This window comes from Chanodichthys erythropterus, chromosome 11 (assembly GCF_024489055.1).
Source record: "Chanodichthys erythropterus isolate Z2021 chromosome 11, ASM2448905v1, whole genome shotgun sequence".
Lineage (NCBI taxonomy): Eukaryota > Metazoa > Chordata > Actinopteri > Cypriniformes > Xenocyprididae > Chanodichthys > Chanodichthys erythropterus.
Window position 1 is genome coordinate 29,444,607 of NC_090231.1, and position 18,785 is coordinate 29,463,391.

At 37.3% G+C, this 18,785-nt stretch overlaps 1 protein-coding gene across 9 annotated transcripts in view; it reads right to left on the reverse strand.

Moving 5' to 3' along the window:
* The window catches only part of chd9 (chromodomain helicase DNA binding protein 9), an 83,598-nt gene that overhangs the window by 40,832 nt on the left and 23,981 nt on the right, over positions 1–18,785 (reverse strand). For 5 of the 9 annotated variants that reach the window (XM_067402292.1, XM_067402291.1, XM_067402293.1 and 2 more), the window contains exon 3: positions 3,043–3,446. In XM_067402292.1, coding sequence (XP_067258393.1) covers positions 3,043–3,446 — 404 coding nt within the window. Of the gene's footprint in view, positions 1–3,042; positions 3,447–5,754; positions 6,489–6,575; positions 6,594–7,579; positions 7,744–18,558; positions 18,592–18,785 lie in introns of those variants that run through there. The other 4 variants (XM_067402295.1, XM_067402294.1, XM_067402297.1 and 1 more) reach the window with 4 other exon arrangements.

Below are 18,785 nucleotides of genomic sequence, written 5' to 3' on the forward strand. Positions count from 1 at the left end.
TGTAGCTGTCCTAAGAGCAAAGCAGCATCTAGACTGAACCTTAAAGCTGGAAAAGCCAAACAATATTTTGGACAAATTTTGCAGAGGCATACATCACATAATTAATCACATAATGCGCATGACCTTGAAATCTCATGTCACGTTCTTCTATTCAGTCCTCCATTAATGCAGATCAGATGACATCATGATGTCATAAAGTTCTGCATATTCTTTTCAGCCTTATGATCTATTCATACTTTCAGTCTCCAGAAGAGGCTGTCTGTGTGAGCTCTGCTGTTACACGTGAGGTACATTTTGTAAAGGAATCATTAATCATGACAAAAATGGGAGAACCTGTTCTGTTTAGTGCAGGTCTGTGTGTTACAAAACAAGCTGCAAATTTTTCATTCAACCCTCAAATTAGGGGGTTTTAAACTGGGGCCCGGGGACCCCCTTAGGGGACATCAAACGGGTATAACGGGTGCCAATTCTTCTTCTTATTTTTTTTTTTTTAAGAAAACAAAAAGTAAAAGTTTTTGACCAATATCTGTGCTTTAGTACAATTACAACATGAATACCAATTATTTACTCTTTAAAAAACATTTAACAATAATATAACTTTTTAATATACATCTATAATTTTTTTGCAGACAATATGAATAAGTTTTAAAATCTATGTATTCCTTTATATTTTATAAAGGTGGTGCTTTACATCACATCGGGGGTCTTTGGTATTAACAATTTTAAAATTCCTGCCTCAGATAGCTTGTGATTGCTGATTAATGATATAATAGAAATTGGTTCTGCATCAGACTCCATCTCTACTGATCTCGGTTTCTTCATGCTAGTGAACAAAAGTTTTAAAATATTTAAAAATGGCCCTTATATTAATCTTTAGTTGTCACATATCTCAGGAGAACTTCTAGGGCACCGTTTCTCAAATCGCATACAGTTTAGGGATATTAAAAGGGGTTGCTAAAAGGTTCTGTAACTTGTTAAAGATGTGGTTAAAAAGTGCACACTCCATGCATGCTCTGAGCTTCTAGGTCCAAAGACTTCCTAACAGCTAAAGGCAGAATCATCAGCATGACATTAAGAAAATATATCTGTAAACATCTAATGAAACGTTGACACTTTTGTTAGACAAAAAGTTTCTTGAACTAACAGAGTTACAAGTTTACAGAGCTGCGCTTTCCATCTTTGCAGTACTAAAATTCTGTACCCGCCAGTGACTATTTCCAGCAAAAGTTGTGCTTAAGAAAACTTGACAGGAAACACTTGATATGCGCATAAACTCTCAACATTTGCATACAAGTTTATGTGGTACCCTGAGGTGGATTTTTCTAGTTTTGCACAAGTCGAAGTGCATTAAGGTGAAAGAAATGGCTGATATGCCAATGTTGGGTTTTGACGATATAGGCACGTGTTCACATTTTCTCACAACAGGGCAATGGAGGAGTGAATGTTTTTTTTTTTTTATTACCTTTTGTCAAAAGAAGCCCAAACCAGGGCCAGGGGATAGAGTTGGCCCCCGATGACCTTTGACTTGGGCCGCTATATCACCGAAGCATCTTCATTTATAATTTTTCTTTTTGTTTTAACATTTTTTGTTTAATTTTTTCATTGAAATTCAGAGAATATAAGTAAATTTGATAAAAAAAAAAATAAAAATAAAAAATCTTAATTTGAATGCATTATAGTTGGATATAATGAATATTTGCTTTTTGGCCTTTGATAGTACAAAGTTCTCCGCTTTAGTCGAATGTTAACAAATGCTCTTAAAAATGGGAAACATCAATGCACTTTACTCTTAACTATGTTCACAATATTGCACAACCTCTCATACCTTAGTGCTTAATTAAACCTCTACTTCAAGCTAACAGCATTTCACAGGACAATCAATGATCCTCACGCTCTGATGATACAGAGCTGCATCTTTAAGACCAGTGGTTGTTACTGATCATGGCTCGTCAGCATTGCTATTCTCTTTGTATACACTATATTTATAGATGCCACGTTTAAACTTACTACATTTAAACATTTTATTCATTTCATTACTTTATATTTATATAAAGTAATACTTTAGATTTTTATATTACGTTGCTCACTCAAGTGGCGAAACATTTAAACATAAGTGTTATGTTAAAATCACAAACATTTTAAATTAAAATTTAAAATAGACAAAAACATTCAACTCTCATCTTTTCTTTCCTTTTAATCTTTTTACAAGAAATCCCTCAGGTTATAAAGAACTTTGTTTTTCCACCTTCACAAAGAGACGAGTGCTATACATTATGTCTCCTTGTTCACCTAAATGCCTGATAAGGGGTCACCATCCTTAATTTACCCGAGGCAAAAAAGCAATGTTTTGATTGTGTAACAGAGACATTATATTATATGCATCTATTGTGAAATTACTAGTTTTTCGCATTGATACATTTGACATAGTTTATTTTAATGTGAACAATGCGCTATAGTTTAAATTCAGCACGTTGCAGCAAAGCAAAAATAGACGGTGCGTAAATGATCACTGCAGACTCCACGATCACTGCAGACACTGCGCACCGCTCCTGGAACGCACTGCTGGACCACATCCGTGTGCAGTGTGAACAGTCTAATCCATTAATATGGGACACAGAGTATGTGTGAAACAGGCGTTAGTGCGTGTGGTGTGCGCCATTGCGCACAACGTTTGTATACTTTAACCACCTCCGAGGATAGTGGGGGTTGCGAGTAACTGGCATTGTTATTTTGGGGGTCGTGGGCTGAAAAGTTTGGGAATCCCTGTTTAGAGAGCTTGAATCTCATCTGTTTTAGACTAGATACACAAAAACAAGACAAGACCACATCTGTAAGCAGTAAAACCTCTTTAGCTTGCAGTAATTAGCTGCATGACTAACAACATGCAGGTGAAGTTACAGAGATGGTCTTGGATGAACTGAAGTCATCACAAATCATGACAGACACATCTATATAACTTCCCCTCCTACTCTCTGAAAAAGAAACAGATTAATGTAATGTCATTCATCCTTCAGCTTAGGGAGAATGTCACAGTGGTCTTACCCAATTTTAGCCTTTTGCTTGGGCTTGGATGACGACACAATCCGGGCCTTCTTGGAACTCTTATCCTTGCCTCTGGACTTGGAGGAACCTGCCCTGTGACTGCGGTGCTGTGACGACGAAGACGGGAAGCTTTCAGGACTCATGACGCGTGGAATATTTTTCTCTCCCCTCTCTCGTGCTTTGGCGATGGCCTCCGAGATGATTCGATTGGCCTTCTGTTGTTTATCGTCCGAAAGGGGCGACTCCATCTGCTGCTGCTGCTGATGTGGATGATGTCGCTTCTGCACCCTCTTCTCTGACACGGATACGTACGAGGATGACGAAGAGGAAGAAGAGGAGCTGCTTTTCACTGGTGGGCTGAGTACCCGCGGCTGGCTGCTGGGACCATTAGTGTTCTTAGGAGGCTATGAGAAAACAGAAAAAGAAAGATGTTACCATTCAGACATGATATTAATGTTCTCCATAGGACTAGCTTCGTCTAAAACTGTTGTGTAGGCAGGACTGTACAGGAAACCAATAGAGAGGTTTCTATTTCAGGATTCTGTAATTCCATATGCAAAACCCATGATGAACAATACACTATTTAAGATACCATGACGCCATGTAGACTAGTCTGCCAGTCAATAGGAGAGCTCTATTCGACATGAAACAGGACGATGAGCTGAATTCCATGAACAGCCATAACATTACTCCTCCAGTCATGACCTAGAAAACTTGGACTCGAGCGGATGTAAATACTTTAATAGGTTTCTTATTAAGCAGGACAAAGGCAGTACAGAGAAACTGCAACTCTGCACATAAGATTAAAGGTTCTGTAAGTGATTTAAGATGTTTTGATAACTTCAAGGACACAACCTTTTTCCAAAACCCAGACCCCCCAAAAAATGCCAGCAACCCAGAATGTGAAAAATCATTCACAGGCAAAGTATGAAATTAACAGCTTCTACCAGACAAATGGTAGTTTTACAGACAGTGGTGGGTAATTTCAAAGACTTTATATAAAGAAAGACTGTGCACTCGTATTATGATGAATAGGAAAAAGTGCAACGCGCAAAATGGCGGAGTAAGTCCTGCCTTCTAAATAAGAGCCAATCACCGATTGGTAAAATCATCACATCACTGCAGCTGCAGTTATAGAAGCTCCGGTTCCTATTGAAACAGTCAGATGCATGCTTCCTATAGAGATGCACACTTAGGACTGCGTATCCACATTAGCTTGATCCAGCCTGAAAAATGCAGATTGTGTCATGATTCAAGCGTTTAGAAACAAGATTTATGAGACCGTTGTTGTCAGATTTCACTGGTGATTTCAAATATGAAATTTAATCGAAATCTTGGCAAACAGCTTTAGAGAATTTGATGTTTCCCCATTCAAAGACATAAGAGCTGCACTTGGATGCCAGAGATGGCTGCCGATTGAAATGACGGTGATTTGCTTATAATGTGCACTGTGAAGGTTGTCTGGCTATCACCAGACCAAGCTCAATTTAAAATTGAACATTGGTCTGGGGAGTTTGCCATGTATTTCCTACTGAACAAGAGGCGTGATCAACGAGCATTATTCACGCAATTGGATTGTCCTTCAACCAATCAGATCAACGATCTGGGTAACGTAGTTTTGCAGAACGATGCGAAAACTCCAGACAGGCTTAGTTTGTATTGGTGTGTAGCATTGATCAGCAGTTTGCAGAAGCAGCAATGGCATCGAGCGATTTTTGCAGGCTGTGCAAAAAAAAACAAAAAACATGAAAGTGAGTAGTATTTACACCCAGTCAAGTAATTTTTTTGCTAAACGAAAGAAGTCATTTAGCATCGTTGAGAGGTTAAAAGGAATTGGATTGACGGTCGTGCGAGAGAAGTCATCGTGTTATACCCGCCAAGAGACATAGAAAGAGCTCTGTACCCGCCAATAGTGAGCAAGGTGGATGCAGCAGAAATAAATGTACGGGTTTCCAGACTGAGTTGGTGAAATCAAATCGCCGGCAGATCAGGCTGGGTTTACCCAGTCTACTGTGAAGGCAAAGCTCTACAGGTCCTTTTGATATTGTCTGATTTCAAAAATTGTGGCTAATATTTGTTGTTAACAATTGAGCCAACCGAAACAGGGATCAAAACAAAAAAATATAACAGTGTAAATGGAAAGTTAACTGAGATCTTAAAGCCACAATGTAATGGAAGGAGAGACAGATTTTTTATTTTGTATTGGGACGTATATCCGTGTGAGGCGGATTATCCAAAAAGAAAAAGAAAAATGTAAGAGACTTGATTCTATTGATCGGTTGTTGATTAAATGAAGGCAGATGTGAATGCAAGCATGCAGTCGACTGTAAGAAAGGGGTGGGGTTTAAGCAGATTAAATGATTGGAAGAGTCCAGCATACGTCAAAAGAAAGAAGTGTTTTTTTTACCCGGAAGAACCACTTATGACATTTTGATATAAAATAAAATAATTTTGATATAAAATAAAAAAAAAAAATTATATAATAATTGCATTCATTAATTGTTCAAAAAGAGATTAATAACATACATTTTGAAAATAGATAGGTTGAATTTCCATTTCATGCTGATATTAAGTAAAATTAAAAGAGACCAGGGATTGTGTTAATGCAAAAAACAAAGGGAAAAAGTGTTCTTTGCACATTTCAAATACATATATTTGAACTGGGAATTTCACCAGCCTTTGTGCCTGGTGGGCAAAAAATTAATTTCATACCTTGTTGATAAGCAAAGAACATTTCTGATTGACTAGTCTGCTGACTGGCTAAAATGTGCTTCACTCCACTGATTCTTTTTTGCAGTTACAATGTCTAGGGCTTTTACTGAGACAGGTGTGATTTCACACAACACCTATTTCAGTGAGACCTGTCAGGTAGTAGAGATACTTTATGTGCATACAGGTCAAAACAGTGCAAGAGATTGGGGTCCTTCTTTACCCAACTCAATACAGGTTGAGAATTTAATAAACGTGCTAGTTATTTCATGACCTCGCCAGCAGGCTGAACATAAGAATAGGTCCGAGATAAAAATCCTTGGAGATCCTATGTCAATCTGATTGTAGCTGAAGCAGTGCAGCAAGGGATGCCTGAGTCCACCCACACATACTGGATGACAACATGGGAAATCCTCCATCTTTGAACTGCTGCATCATCAGTGTTCCTAATGCCTGGGTTTCATAATATTAACTGCTCTCCAATCACATGGCCAACCAGCTATAGTTGAAGATAAAGGGAAGGTTTGGACAACTGCACAGAAATGATAGATATCATTTGTAAACATGTGGTATAGGGCCATTAATAAGTCACAGTACATCTGAATGGCATCACACACTGATCAAAGGTCAAGAACTGAAATCCTCAACCTGAGAGTCCGTTTATTCACATTATCCACCCCTCACCCCATGAAATAAAAAGACAGCCATGTATAATTCACCACACGATCATATAGCAGGCTGAGACATGCCAACTTTTATTATTCATGCCCATTTTGCTGACATGGAATCTCTCTTTTTCCACAATTTCTCACACTTTTTCTCACCAGGAAAGCAGCTTAAGTGAGTCTGAACCCCATTGGATGAGAACGAAATCTTATCTTTCACTTTATTAGGTTATACTTTGCACACTTGTCTTTAAAAACATGACACAAACAGCTGTCCAAAGCAAATGTTCCAGTCATGCCAATAAAAGCTTTGTTGACTCTCAAAAAAAAGACACCGACATAAAATCGAATCACCCGGCCTGCGCTTTCCTGACAGCTAAATAAAAAGGAATTATCTGGAAAGAGTGAAACAAAAGAAAAGAGACTGGGGGAGGGTTATAAACACCAACTCATTTGGTGGCTAAACATGAGCCGGAGAGCAGAGTGAGAGAGACTGAGCTCTCCTGAAATATTCACACTAATCCACTCGAGGCATGAAGGGGTAAATCAGCAGGAATGGAGGAAAGGAGGAAAGCTATAGGGGAAAGGCGGGAGAGCGTATGTGAGAAAATGAGTAATAGAAGAATATGACGTGAGCGAGCGAGAGAGAGAGCGAGGGGAAAATGCAGCAAGCTGTGAGCACTGCAGCTATGTAACACATCTATAAATAACTGAAATTACAGGCTGCCAGCGCCGCAGCAATTTCAATCTCTCTCCTCGCTCAGGTCATCAACGTCTCCGCTTATAACGAATCTATATTAAAACAGAAACGTGCATGCGGCACTGCCACACAAAGCCTGATTCACACATGTGGCACATCCCACGGCGCCTTAGTGAAAGAAAGCAGATGAAAACGAAACAGGAAGAAGAGCAGACAGAGCACCAAAAGCTATCTAATGTAGCATTCCCTGTTAGCTAGCAAGCTAGAGAATAAGAAATGGAGAGAAACAGTTAGCACAAGATGGCGGCGATTGTGTAGCCTGCCGCATGAGCCTGTAGCTGCTCAGTTCCTGCCGGCCCCCTCCCCCACATCCACCCTTCCCTCCTCCTCCTCCACCACCTCTCTCCACCCTCCCCCCACCCCATACACAAACACATGCTCGCTCACTCACTCACTCACTCACCCGTCCTCTCGGCCTCTTCACCGTAGACATGTTTTTTCTTTTCTTCTTTCCCCCTCTTCCCTCTCTCCAACCGCCAACAAAAGCCTTGCCCTTTCGCCGTTTTTTTTTTTTTGCTCTCTCTCTTGCACGCTCCCTCCTCCCTTCTCTCTCTCTCTCTCTCTCTCTCTCTCTCTCTTTCTCTCTCGCTCACTTTCCCTCTCTCCCTCCCTCCCCCGGCAGGTCCGTGGCTGAAGAAGCCCTGTTCACCTCCTCCTCCTCCCCTGGCCGGGCTGCATGGAGCCGCGCTTCACGGAAAACAAGGGAATGAGGAAGAGACCGATGAAGCAGCCACGCTTGTCCGGGATTCTCTCATTCTGCTGCGCTCAGCTGGGCTCTGTCTATTCTTTTCCCTCTCTCTCTTGCACTCTCTTTCTCATCGATTCCCTCCAACTGTCCGTCCGAGAACAACTGCGCTCGATCTCTCCCGGCCGTCGTTTTCTCGTCCACTCTCTTGCGTTCACACACACGCATAGACCGACAAGACTTCTCGTTCCTCTTTCTCCTTTCACATACCAGACGAAGGTAGGATTGCTAACACAAAAGGTTTTTTGTACTGGCTCAGTTGGACGCTCTGTAGCTTGTTTTCCTTATTTCCACTTGTTTTTTTTCCTTCCTTTTCCCTTGTTCCCCTCCCCTCTCTCAGGCTAGGGTGTGTGCGGCGAGCAGGAGACGCAGACGAAGCGGCGAGAAATGAAAGCACAAAGCAGCAAAACGCATCAGCATGAATATTAGAGATGTCGTTAAAATCCGGACTCGTTTTTCTCTCTCTCTCCCTTGCTCGCTCACTCTCTCTCCCTCTCTCTTTAGCTCATTGTGAAACAGGAGGTCCAGCAGAGGGTGCTAGCTGTTATTACATTAACTTTCACAACTTAACCCTAAAAATACTGAATTTCTTTACTTGCTGAATCCAACCAGGCACAAAATGAACAACAGCAAGTGTTCACGAAAATTAATACACCTACACATACATTTAACAGATCATTTGTGTCAAAACAGCTTTGTTTTGATCTAAACAAGTAATATAATTCACAATTATAATTTTAAATATGTCATAATTGTGTCAGAAATACAATCATCAGATTTACACACACACACACAAAGGCAGGTGGCATGAGCTCATGTGCTGCTGGATCAACTAACAGGAAGAGACAACAGAGACTCAAGGGGAAATGAGGTTGTGCCCTCACTTTCCCAAAGTGTGACAGATTGGCCATGTGCAACTGTGCACGTGCACTGCAAAAAACACTTGTGACCACACATACACATGCAGCAAAAATGAAAGCAAGGTTTGCACCTTGAAAAAAATAGAAGAGGAAAATTAGTGTTTATGACCCCACTCCCCAACAATAAGTCAAAATATATAACCACATATGCATTATGACTATACCAGCCACCTGAAATCATGCACAAAAGTGGGTCAACTTAGCATAAGAAAGTTATGGCATAGCAGAGAGATTCGCTTTGGCTAGGCTTAGCCTTGAGACTGGAGTAAGATCAACTTTTACAAGGTTAAATTAAGTCAAGGAAATACATGAGACCTGAAAATCATTTAAAAATACTCCTCACTAGATGGCACATAGTTAGCTGTGCAGATTTCTCTTCTGGCAGTATACTAGGTACAATTAGGGTTGCAAAATTCCGGGATTTTTTTAAAGCTGGAAACTTTCCATGGAAATAATTAACGCAAATTAATGCGAATAAACAGGCTAACCTGCAATTTTGCAAATTCCCTATGACAGGGAACTTAAATGTAGTTGGAAAAAAAAAATACAAATCTTACAGCATATTTCTGGTTAAAGCAACCAGATTTAATGCAATTTCAGTTGAATTTTTATCCTGCACATTCCTCAATCATATTCCCACAGCACACTACTTACTGCAAGGCTATTGAGGCCACACCCCCTGCATGCACTGTGCATTCAACCAGTCCATAACATGCACATTTGATCAAAAATACAGAGAAAAAACAAAACAAAAAAAACAGTACTAAAAATATAAACTACAATATAACTACAATTTAAAATAATGTTTTTCTATTTTAATATACATTAAACTATAATTTATTTCTGTGATGCAAAGCTGTATTTTCAGCATAATTTCTCCAGTCTTCAGTGTCACATGATCCTTCAGAAGTCATTCTAATATGCTAATTTGACACTCATTATCAATGTTGGAAACAGTTGTGCTGCTTAATATTTTTATAACCTGTGATACTTTTTTTTCAGGATTCTTTGATGAATACAAATTTAAAGAACAGCATTTATTTAAAAATAGAAATATTTTGTAACAATATACACTACCGTTGAAAATTGAGGGGTCAGTCATTTTTTTCTTTCTTTTTTTGAAAGTGTGAAATTGATATAAAGTGATATTGTTAGAAAAAAAAAATCTATTTTGAATAAATGCTGTTCTTTTTCACTTTTTATTCATCAATGAATCCTGATAAAAGTTTTGCAGGTTCCAAAAACATATTAAGCAGCACAACTGTTTCCAACATTGAGTATCAAATCAGCATATTAGAATGATTTCTAAAGGATCATGTCACACTGAAATTAATAACACATAACAATTGCTGCAATAAAAATATTATTTTACATATTTACTAAATAAAAATTAATTGAATGGGAAAAATAAATAACTTATTTAATGTTATGACCAAACAAAATGTTTATACTTGTTTGTATATGATACAATTTATATAAATATTATACATTTGTATAAATTTCCCCAAATTTCCAATTAATTCCCACAAAATCTCATAAATTCCCATAAATTCCTGTAAATTCCTGTTAAGTTACCAAATTCCAAAATTCCCCAGGTTAAGTTCCCGTGGAAAGTTTCCGGAAATTTACCGGAAACTTTCAGCCCCTTTGCAACCCTTGGTACAATACAATGTTCTGTAGCAGACTTTGTGTGACAGAGAGCCATAACAAAACTGAGAAAGAGAGAGAGAGAGATAACAAGGCCTTGAAGTTTGGACTTGTGGAAACAATTCAAACGAAAACTTCAATAAACACTTCATGAGATGATCTACTTACATGCAAAAAATTAAATTAATAGAAATAAAACATAAATAAATAATATAAAAATAAATATAAATAACTTCACATTTAAACTAGTGACATTTTTGGAATGATTCAGCCTACCGCAGCAGACCTCACACACACACACGTCTGGTTCACTATGCTTGTAGGGACTCTCCATAGACGTAATGTTTTTTATACTGTACAAACTGTACAATCTATCCCCCTACACTAACACTACCCCTAAACCTACCCAACACACACAACTTTCTGCATTTTTACATTTTCAAAACATTATAACTAAATATGCTTGCAAGTTGTGAAGAGGATGTGGTTATGTGAAAATGTTATTTCTACATTCCTAAAAGATTTACAGGTTTATATTAAGAATGTTTTTGGTACTTAATTTTTATGTGCAACCTGTATTGGTATATGTACAGGCAGCCAAGAAATAATCACTTAGAAGATAAAGCAAAGAAAAAAAGTGTGTTTGTGTGTATACTGTAGGGAGGAAAAAGAAATATACACATGCTCTGAAGGTCACATGGCACAAATCACCTCTACACCATGGCAACCAAATGGTTAATATGTAAATAAGATGAAATGGTAGCACCAAGATATTGGGAGGAGTTCAGCTCTGCAGAGAAAGAAAAAGAGGGAAAGAGAAAGAGCTCTATTCCTTCAGTTCTCCATCTACACATTCCAACAAATATATAATGCATTGGGAGTTATACGATATCAGAGTTGATAAAATGATACAAGCATGACTGTCAATGTATTATTTTTGTAACCGACCTAGTTTAAAAAAAAAAAAAAAAAAAAACTTCTACACACTCTAAAAATCAATGCTCTAATTGCAGTAACAAAAGTAATAAAAGACATTGTTGGGCAACTGGAAAAATGCAGCAGTGCACCAGTGATGACTTGGGCCATCAGCCCACAGTAAGCAGGGTCTTAAATAGCACCATTGTGGCACTAACCACACCAAACATACAGTAGTGGCCAAAAGGTGATGTCCGGAAGGGATTTTTGTTTTTTATGACCCTACAACTTCGATTAAAGCATCCAAATATAAGGAAAATATTTTATTTTTTTAAATATGTTAGATATTTGAGAGAAGAACAAAACACTAAAGTTAGTTAAAAGGTATTTATCTGACAAAATTTTTTGGCAAAAGGGGCAAATGCTATGCAAAAAAAAAAAAAAAAAAAAAAGGCATAGAAAATTAAACGGCTCAGAGGAAAAGCATACACTGACTACAGCATAATCAGTTATTAATATTCCTCTGGTTCTCTCGTTTTTTTCTTTGTATGACAGCCTGGCCAAACATTATGTCCACACAATATCACAAATAAAACAATTAACTCCAAGCACATCTATGTAATATGCTTACAAAATTTTAATTTTTTTTTATTAATATATGAAGATGTCAGTTTACCTAGGCCGGACATCACTGTTGGCCACTACTGTATGGCAGTTCATCAACTTCCCAAATGATTTTCAAACCATGCAGCAAAAGCAAGCCACTTTTATGAGGATTGCAAGCTTCCCTGGATTTGCTGGAGCTATTGATGGAACTCATGTTCGCATCATTGCTCCAACTGTAAATGGGGAGACATATATCAGTAGAAAAGGATTCCACAGCATCAATCCTTGATGATTTTTTATGTGTGTTTGTTTGTTTCACACAATGCAAAGAATTAATCGTTTTGTACAACGCAAAGCATTTTTTAAAAATAAAATTTAAATATTAAAAGAAGTGTTACATTGTCTTAATTAAATGTTATTATAATTCCATTAAATCATTAAATGTCATGCTGCCATTACAGTCTCAATACTGGCTGATTCAGAGGTTGGCAGCCATTTTTGGGTTGACATCACTGTTCAAACCTCAGTTAGCACCTAAGAGTCTTAGACTTTGCTGAAAGTTGATTTTAGCTTCTTTATGAACAGATCCTACTCTTAAACAAGTCCTACTTTTTACTAAGAATTTTTTGAAGCTTAAGCCTATTCATAAGAGCATTTTTGAGAAGTTTTAAACAGTATATGGGTCATTGACACAATGCCTACATTTTTCTGTCCAATTGCATTTTTCTGTCCAACTGCATCATGTGGTGTGACCGTCCAGCCATAACTTCTGTTTTGGGAATGTCTTTGAAATTGCTATACATTTATTAAAAATTCATTTTCTGCACTAATTGGCATGATTTCCAACATGTTTTCTAAAGCATTTGTATATATATTTCCATCATAATATAATCTATAATGATGTCCATTTTATGAAATATCATGTGGTGTGACCATCAAAAAACTACCACTTTGAGATTGTCATGTTGAAATCCATTCAAAGAAAATAAGTTGCATCATGTACCATTTTGCGAAGGACCCATGGAAGCAGCGAACAGGTTTGTAACTCTGTCTTAAACAAGGCTGCCAACTCTCACGCATTCAGCGTGAGACTCACGCAATTTACCCAATTCTCACGCTCTCACGCCACACCCCCATATTCTCATGCAGACTCGTGCAGAAGTGAGGAAAAAAAATAAAAATAAAAATCGCGCCCGATGATCTCGCAAAGCAATGCGCAGAGAGACCAGACAGACAGTGTACAGGGAGTTTGTGACAATTGTGAGGGAAATAACACACAATTTTTTCCCCTATTTTTCCATAAACTGTGTAGTCTTCTGTTTTCCCTCCCATCTGCACCGTATGAATTGTGAACGCAGGCAGGTCAGTGAGTTACAGGGCGCTCCGTATCTCCGTCCAGTTTAGGCTAGTAACTAATAGGACTAATATGCTGTTATATAGTTTATAGGGGTGTTAGAGATTTCTCGTCGAGGCGAAAAGTAGTCTCGTGATGTTGTCATGACAGAGTGTTAGGATGATTAGGAAAGAATATGCCACCGCTTCGTTTACACTACGCCTCCACTATCGTTTTGATTTGTATTTAAATAAAAAAAACATTTAATTCAGTTGGATAATGGTTGCCGCCGCTCCATATTTACAGAGTTACGCGCGATCACGAAAGTGAAAGTAAACGTGAGCGCGCATTCAAACGCGATTTCAAAAAGCGGCTTTGAAAGCGGCTCCTTGATGAATACAGATATCTCTCAATATGAAAGCTATTTTAGGCTGGGCAGTGCAGTTGTAACCCTCTCTCAGCTCTGTATCAAAGAAAAATTGGTCTTATATGCACTTTGAATATTGAGAAAGTGTGATTATGGTTGCACTTATTGTAAAGTGTTACCATAAAATTAATAACAGTTTTCTCTTAATCTTATTAAGCACAAATAATAAGGTTTAATTTGTTAACAATAGTTAATGAACTGTAAACTATCATGAACTAACAATGAATGACTATTTTTATTAACTAACATATACAAAGATTAATAAATACTGTAGCAAATATATTGGCCATTGTTAGTTGATGTTGGTTAATACATTAATGTTAATAAATGAGACCTTATTGTAAAGTGTTAACATTTTTATTTATACTGTTTTTATTTCTATGATCAGTTTGTGGAAAGGAGTTCAGTTAGGAGGTCAAAAGTTGTAGAAGCTCATAAATCATGTACAGTAAGGTCTGAAGAGACTGAAATCATACAGAAGAGAAGTCAGTCATTTGAGTTAGTGGCAAAACCTTTTACAGTACTTGAGTATTGTCAAAGACTATAGAATAACACAAGACGTGTCACTCATAGTTTTGAATGGGAGAAAGTGTAAACGCGCAATATGGCGGAATAAGTCCCGCCTTCTAAATAAGAGCCAATCGCCTACTGAAGTCAAGTCATTGCGTCACTTCAGCGGCCGTTAGAATTGCTGGTTTCTATAGAAACAGTCAGACGCGCACCTCCAAAGAGACGCGCAGTTAGGTCTGCGCATGCGCATTAGCTTGATCCAGCCTGAAAAATACATATTGTTGTCATGATTCGAGCATTTAGAAACTAAATTTATGAGCCGGTTGTTGTTAGATTTCATTGGTGATTTCAAATATGAAATTTAATCGTAAAGTTGGCGAACAGTTTGAGAATTTGATGTTTCCCCATTCAAAGATATAGGGCATGATGCCCAGGATGCCCGAGAGGCGTTTCAAAGATGGCCGCCGAGTGAAATGACTTGTCTTAAAGGGACTTTGAATTCTCATATGCAGTAAAAGACAACAATACCAGTCTCAGAAAGTAGAACTGAAATGACATTCATTACAAGATGATTAGTTAAAACATTTCAAATACACCTGCAGACTACTTTTTCTAGTCATGTATTTCGCCATCTTGTTTCTTCTCGTGGACTCAATCTCGAGTCTCGTCTCGTGAGATACCCGTCTCGTCACACCCCTAATAGTTTATATAGAATTAAGTTAACATTAGCAGAGTTGTTTGTTTTATAGCACTGAGCAGTTATTTTACATAACTTTATCATAAAAACCAGTACAAAAGCAAGCCACACCCCTCCATATGCCCCTCCTCCATAACCAATTTGCAGTGTGATTTTTTTTTTTATATAAAAAATGATTTTATACAAAAAATCTGTGAAATTTTAATAAAATCTGGTTTAAATATATATATATATTTTTTTTTTGTTGTATAAAATGTATTGTTTATTGATCTCTTTAAATAGATTTTTAATTATATTTAAGGTCTTCTTGTCATCTGGAGCGACCACACCATGTAATAGCAATGACTGTATTAAATTAAATATATAATTTGGCATAAGTATGTGAAAATGTGATATTTAAGTAAAGTTTTTTTTTGTTTTGTTTTTTGTTTTTTATAAAAGTGCTTTTGTTGAGGAACTATTAAACATACGAGGGAGTTCATTAAGTGTTCGTATTTGTAGGATGTTGCCATCATGGTTTGAATGTGTTATGGGTCGTTACTTATTGGCCTAAATTTAAAAAGACTGACTCCACTCAAGTCTATTATTCTGATGGTTAGATATTACTTTGGAGCTTTGAAGGTCCATTCAGTGTACAATCTACTGAAAGTTTGGGGTCAGTAAGACCCCAGAACACATTCAAACCACGATGGCAACATCCTACAAATACGAACACCTTGGCATCTACATAGCAACACCCTGACAATCAACCACAAAACCCAAGCATCACGGAGGTAATTTTTGCAGTCAAAAAAATTTAACAATCTACTTAACAGTCATTTCTTTTTCCTGCTGTTAATGAACTCCCTCTTAGGTTTAATAGTTCCTCAACAAAAGTACTTTTATAAGAAAATAAAAACACTTTTACTTAAATATCACATTTTCACACACTTACAGGTATGCCATATTAAAGTTCTCGCACTTTCATCTGGAGCTCTTATAACATTCTAACACTGTAATGATATCCCTGCCCACAACCTAAAATCCGTGTCCTGCTTAGGTGAAAATGAATTACACTGTCAGGACCACAGAGAGAGTTTAGAGTCCATAATTAGGACTAGACCTGCAGACTAATGTGGAGTACAGCGGATAGAGCTGAAAGGAAAAAGAGGATTAATGAGGGAAGGCCTGATGTGTAGCATTGGTTTTACATTCAGTATACATTCAGTATTGCTACACTGATCCAGGTATACACACATATACACACACACACACACACACAAACACTTCATGCGCATATCTGCATTCACACATTCTTGCACGCAAACATCTAACAATCCTTTACCCATGTAAATCCGTAATCAATGAATACAGTTTTTTTTTTTTTTTGCAAAATATATTTTAAGACGATTTGTAACTAATTTCATAACTTACATAAAGCAGGTCATGCACCTTTAGAAATGTAACTACTGCTTGCTGCAAATTTGATCCAGTTTTTTTTTTTTAACTTTTTTTTTCTTTTTTTTTTCTCTATGATCTATGATACCAAAACAAAACAACAACTGAATACAAAGCATTTTGGCCAATACAACAACATTGATCATTGAAGCCAATCACAGACATGTTTGTCGAGTGTGTGAACGCAATCAGAAGTTTAAGTTATACAGAATACGCTCAGTACGCCAAAGTTTGTTCTGCATGAGCTCTGCACGCTTGAGAATTTTGTTATAGTGAACAAATTAGAATCACAATGCAAATAAGAGATTCACTGTGCAATATAGAGAGATTTCATAATAAAGGGAGTTTTCACTCAGTCATACAGCGTGAATGAAGTGATAGCAGCTTCATTGATACAAAGGGAGTGTTCATTCTGTATATAACTTTGCTCAATTACTGTATATAACTATGTAATAGGCCTTTGTTTTATTGTTCATGCTGCTAAGTAAACACTGACAAATTTCAATAGTGACAACTGTATTAAAATTTGGGACTGAATCAGAAATTGCAGACTTTGTCATTGTGATAACCATGGCAACAGATATGAAAAAAAAAATGGATCCTTGCAATAAGTCTTAAAGTGCAATAGGCCTGCCACTTCTGTTACCTGTAATGTTTCTTTGTTTTTCATTTTATTTCATTTGATCTTTTTAATGCAATGTTTATTTAATTAAACAATATTTGAAGGCTACATGCTAATGTTTTAATGTTTTAACATTAATAATTGAGTAATTTCATTTATTTACCATTTTCATTATAAACTACTATTATTTCATTTTCAAGTGGTTAAATAATAATAAAAAAAAAAAACTATTAAAATAAAGAGAGAGAGAGAGAGAGAGAGAGAGAGAGAGAGAGAGAGAGAGAGAGAGAGAAAACACAAATATACATTAGTCAAATAAATTAGGCTGCAGTATAAATTACACATAAATTAGACAGACAGACAGATAGACATAGGTGCATTTGATTATATAGTTTATATGATTTTCATCTGAATATGGAATAAATCTTAAGTTATGCAGGCCATGAGGAACCCAGGAAAAGAGATATATGCCAGGGGGGAACAGAAAGAGCACACAGTGGGTAGCCACCACTAGACCTTTACACTTCTTTCATTATTTAGAGCAAAAGGGAAAGACTGAGAAAACAAAACACACCGTCAGACACACATGCAAACATCACTCAAACACACTGAAGACCATTCACAAAAATGCAAATTCTCAAATCAAAGTATATACACACACAAATACAGAGGAAGAGTAAGAGCAATTTATAATTCATCTTCACCACCAAAGATTTACAGTCACTGAAATAGGGCCCTATGAAATCCGTTTTATCTTCCCCATATTCTGAGTATTGCTATTTAATGATTACATTTTAATAACCAAAAAAGCATGTCTATAACAAAAATAAAAAATAATAGAAAAGCAAAGCAAAGAACACTTCCTTTATAATCAATAAAGCTGATATCACTTTAGTGTTGTTATAATCATAAAATCTGTCTATAGTGCACAAAGAATCTTTTACATTTTCTGTTTCCTATTTAATGGCTTAATTAAATTTTAATAATCAGAAAGCATGTCTAAACCAAAAAACGAAAAATCAAACTCAAAAAAACTGAGGCCCCTGTTCATCTACTGACCAATCAGAAAGCCTTAAATTCCCAGGCAATCAGAAACCCATAAACCAATGGCCATCTCCAGACCAAAAACTAATAAACCAACAGTAACAAAATCAAACTGTAAACACTACAGCAGTAGAAAGCTAAAACAAACATTTTCCAACTCAAAGATGAAGTCCCACACCTCTGTGTGCAAGTGTGTGTGAAGGGTTAAACTGCTCAGGCAGAAGATCAGACAGTGTCATCGCCCTGAACTCCTGACATTCCTCTAACCCCGCCTCACGAGAGCTCAGAAAATGGCCGGCTAGCTCACTGACACATACACACACACAAACACACACACACACAGTTACTGATCCCAAAGTCTAAGCATGCTAATTTTCAGTAAATTGAAGTGAACTTTGCATACATGCCTCAAACACACACACACACACACACACACAATGAGAAAGTAAAGTAAAAGAGGGCTTGAGATTGAAACCTACTGTGTAGTTTGGCCTGGCAAACTTCCCACATGCTTTTTTCCCCCTTATGACTCGACTAACCCCTCCCTCTTCTCAACGTCCTTCCTTGCCTGTCCTCCCTCCCCTTCCGCTGTGCAGCAAAGACCGCCTATCTATAGAGTTCTATCATAAACCCTTCCTGTTTTCCTTTAACCCCTCATGTCCCTCCCCTAGATCTGTGAACCTCACGGCTTTTCTCCTGACGTCAT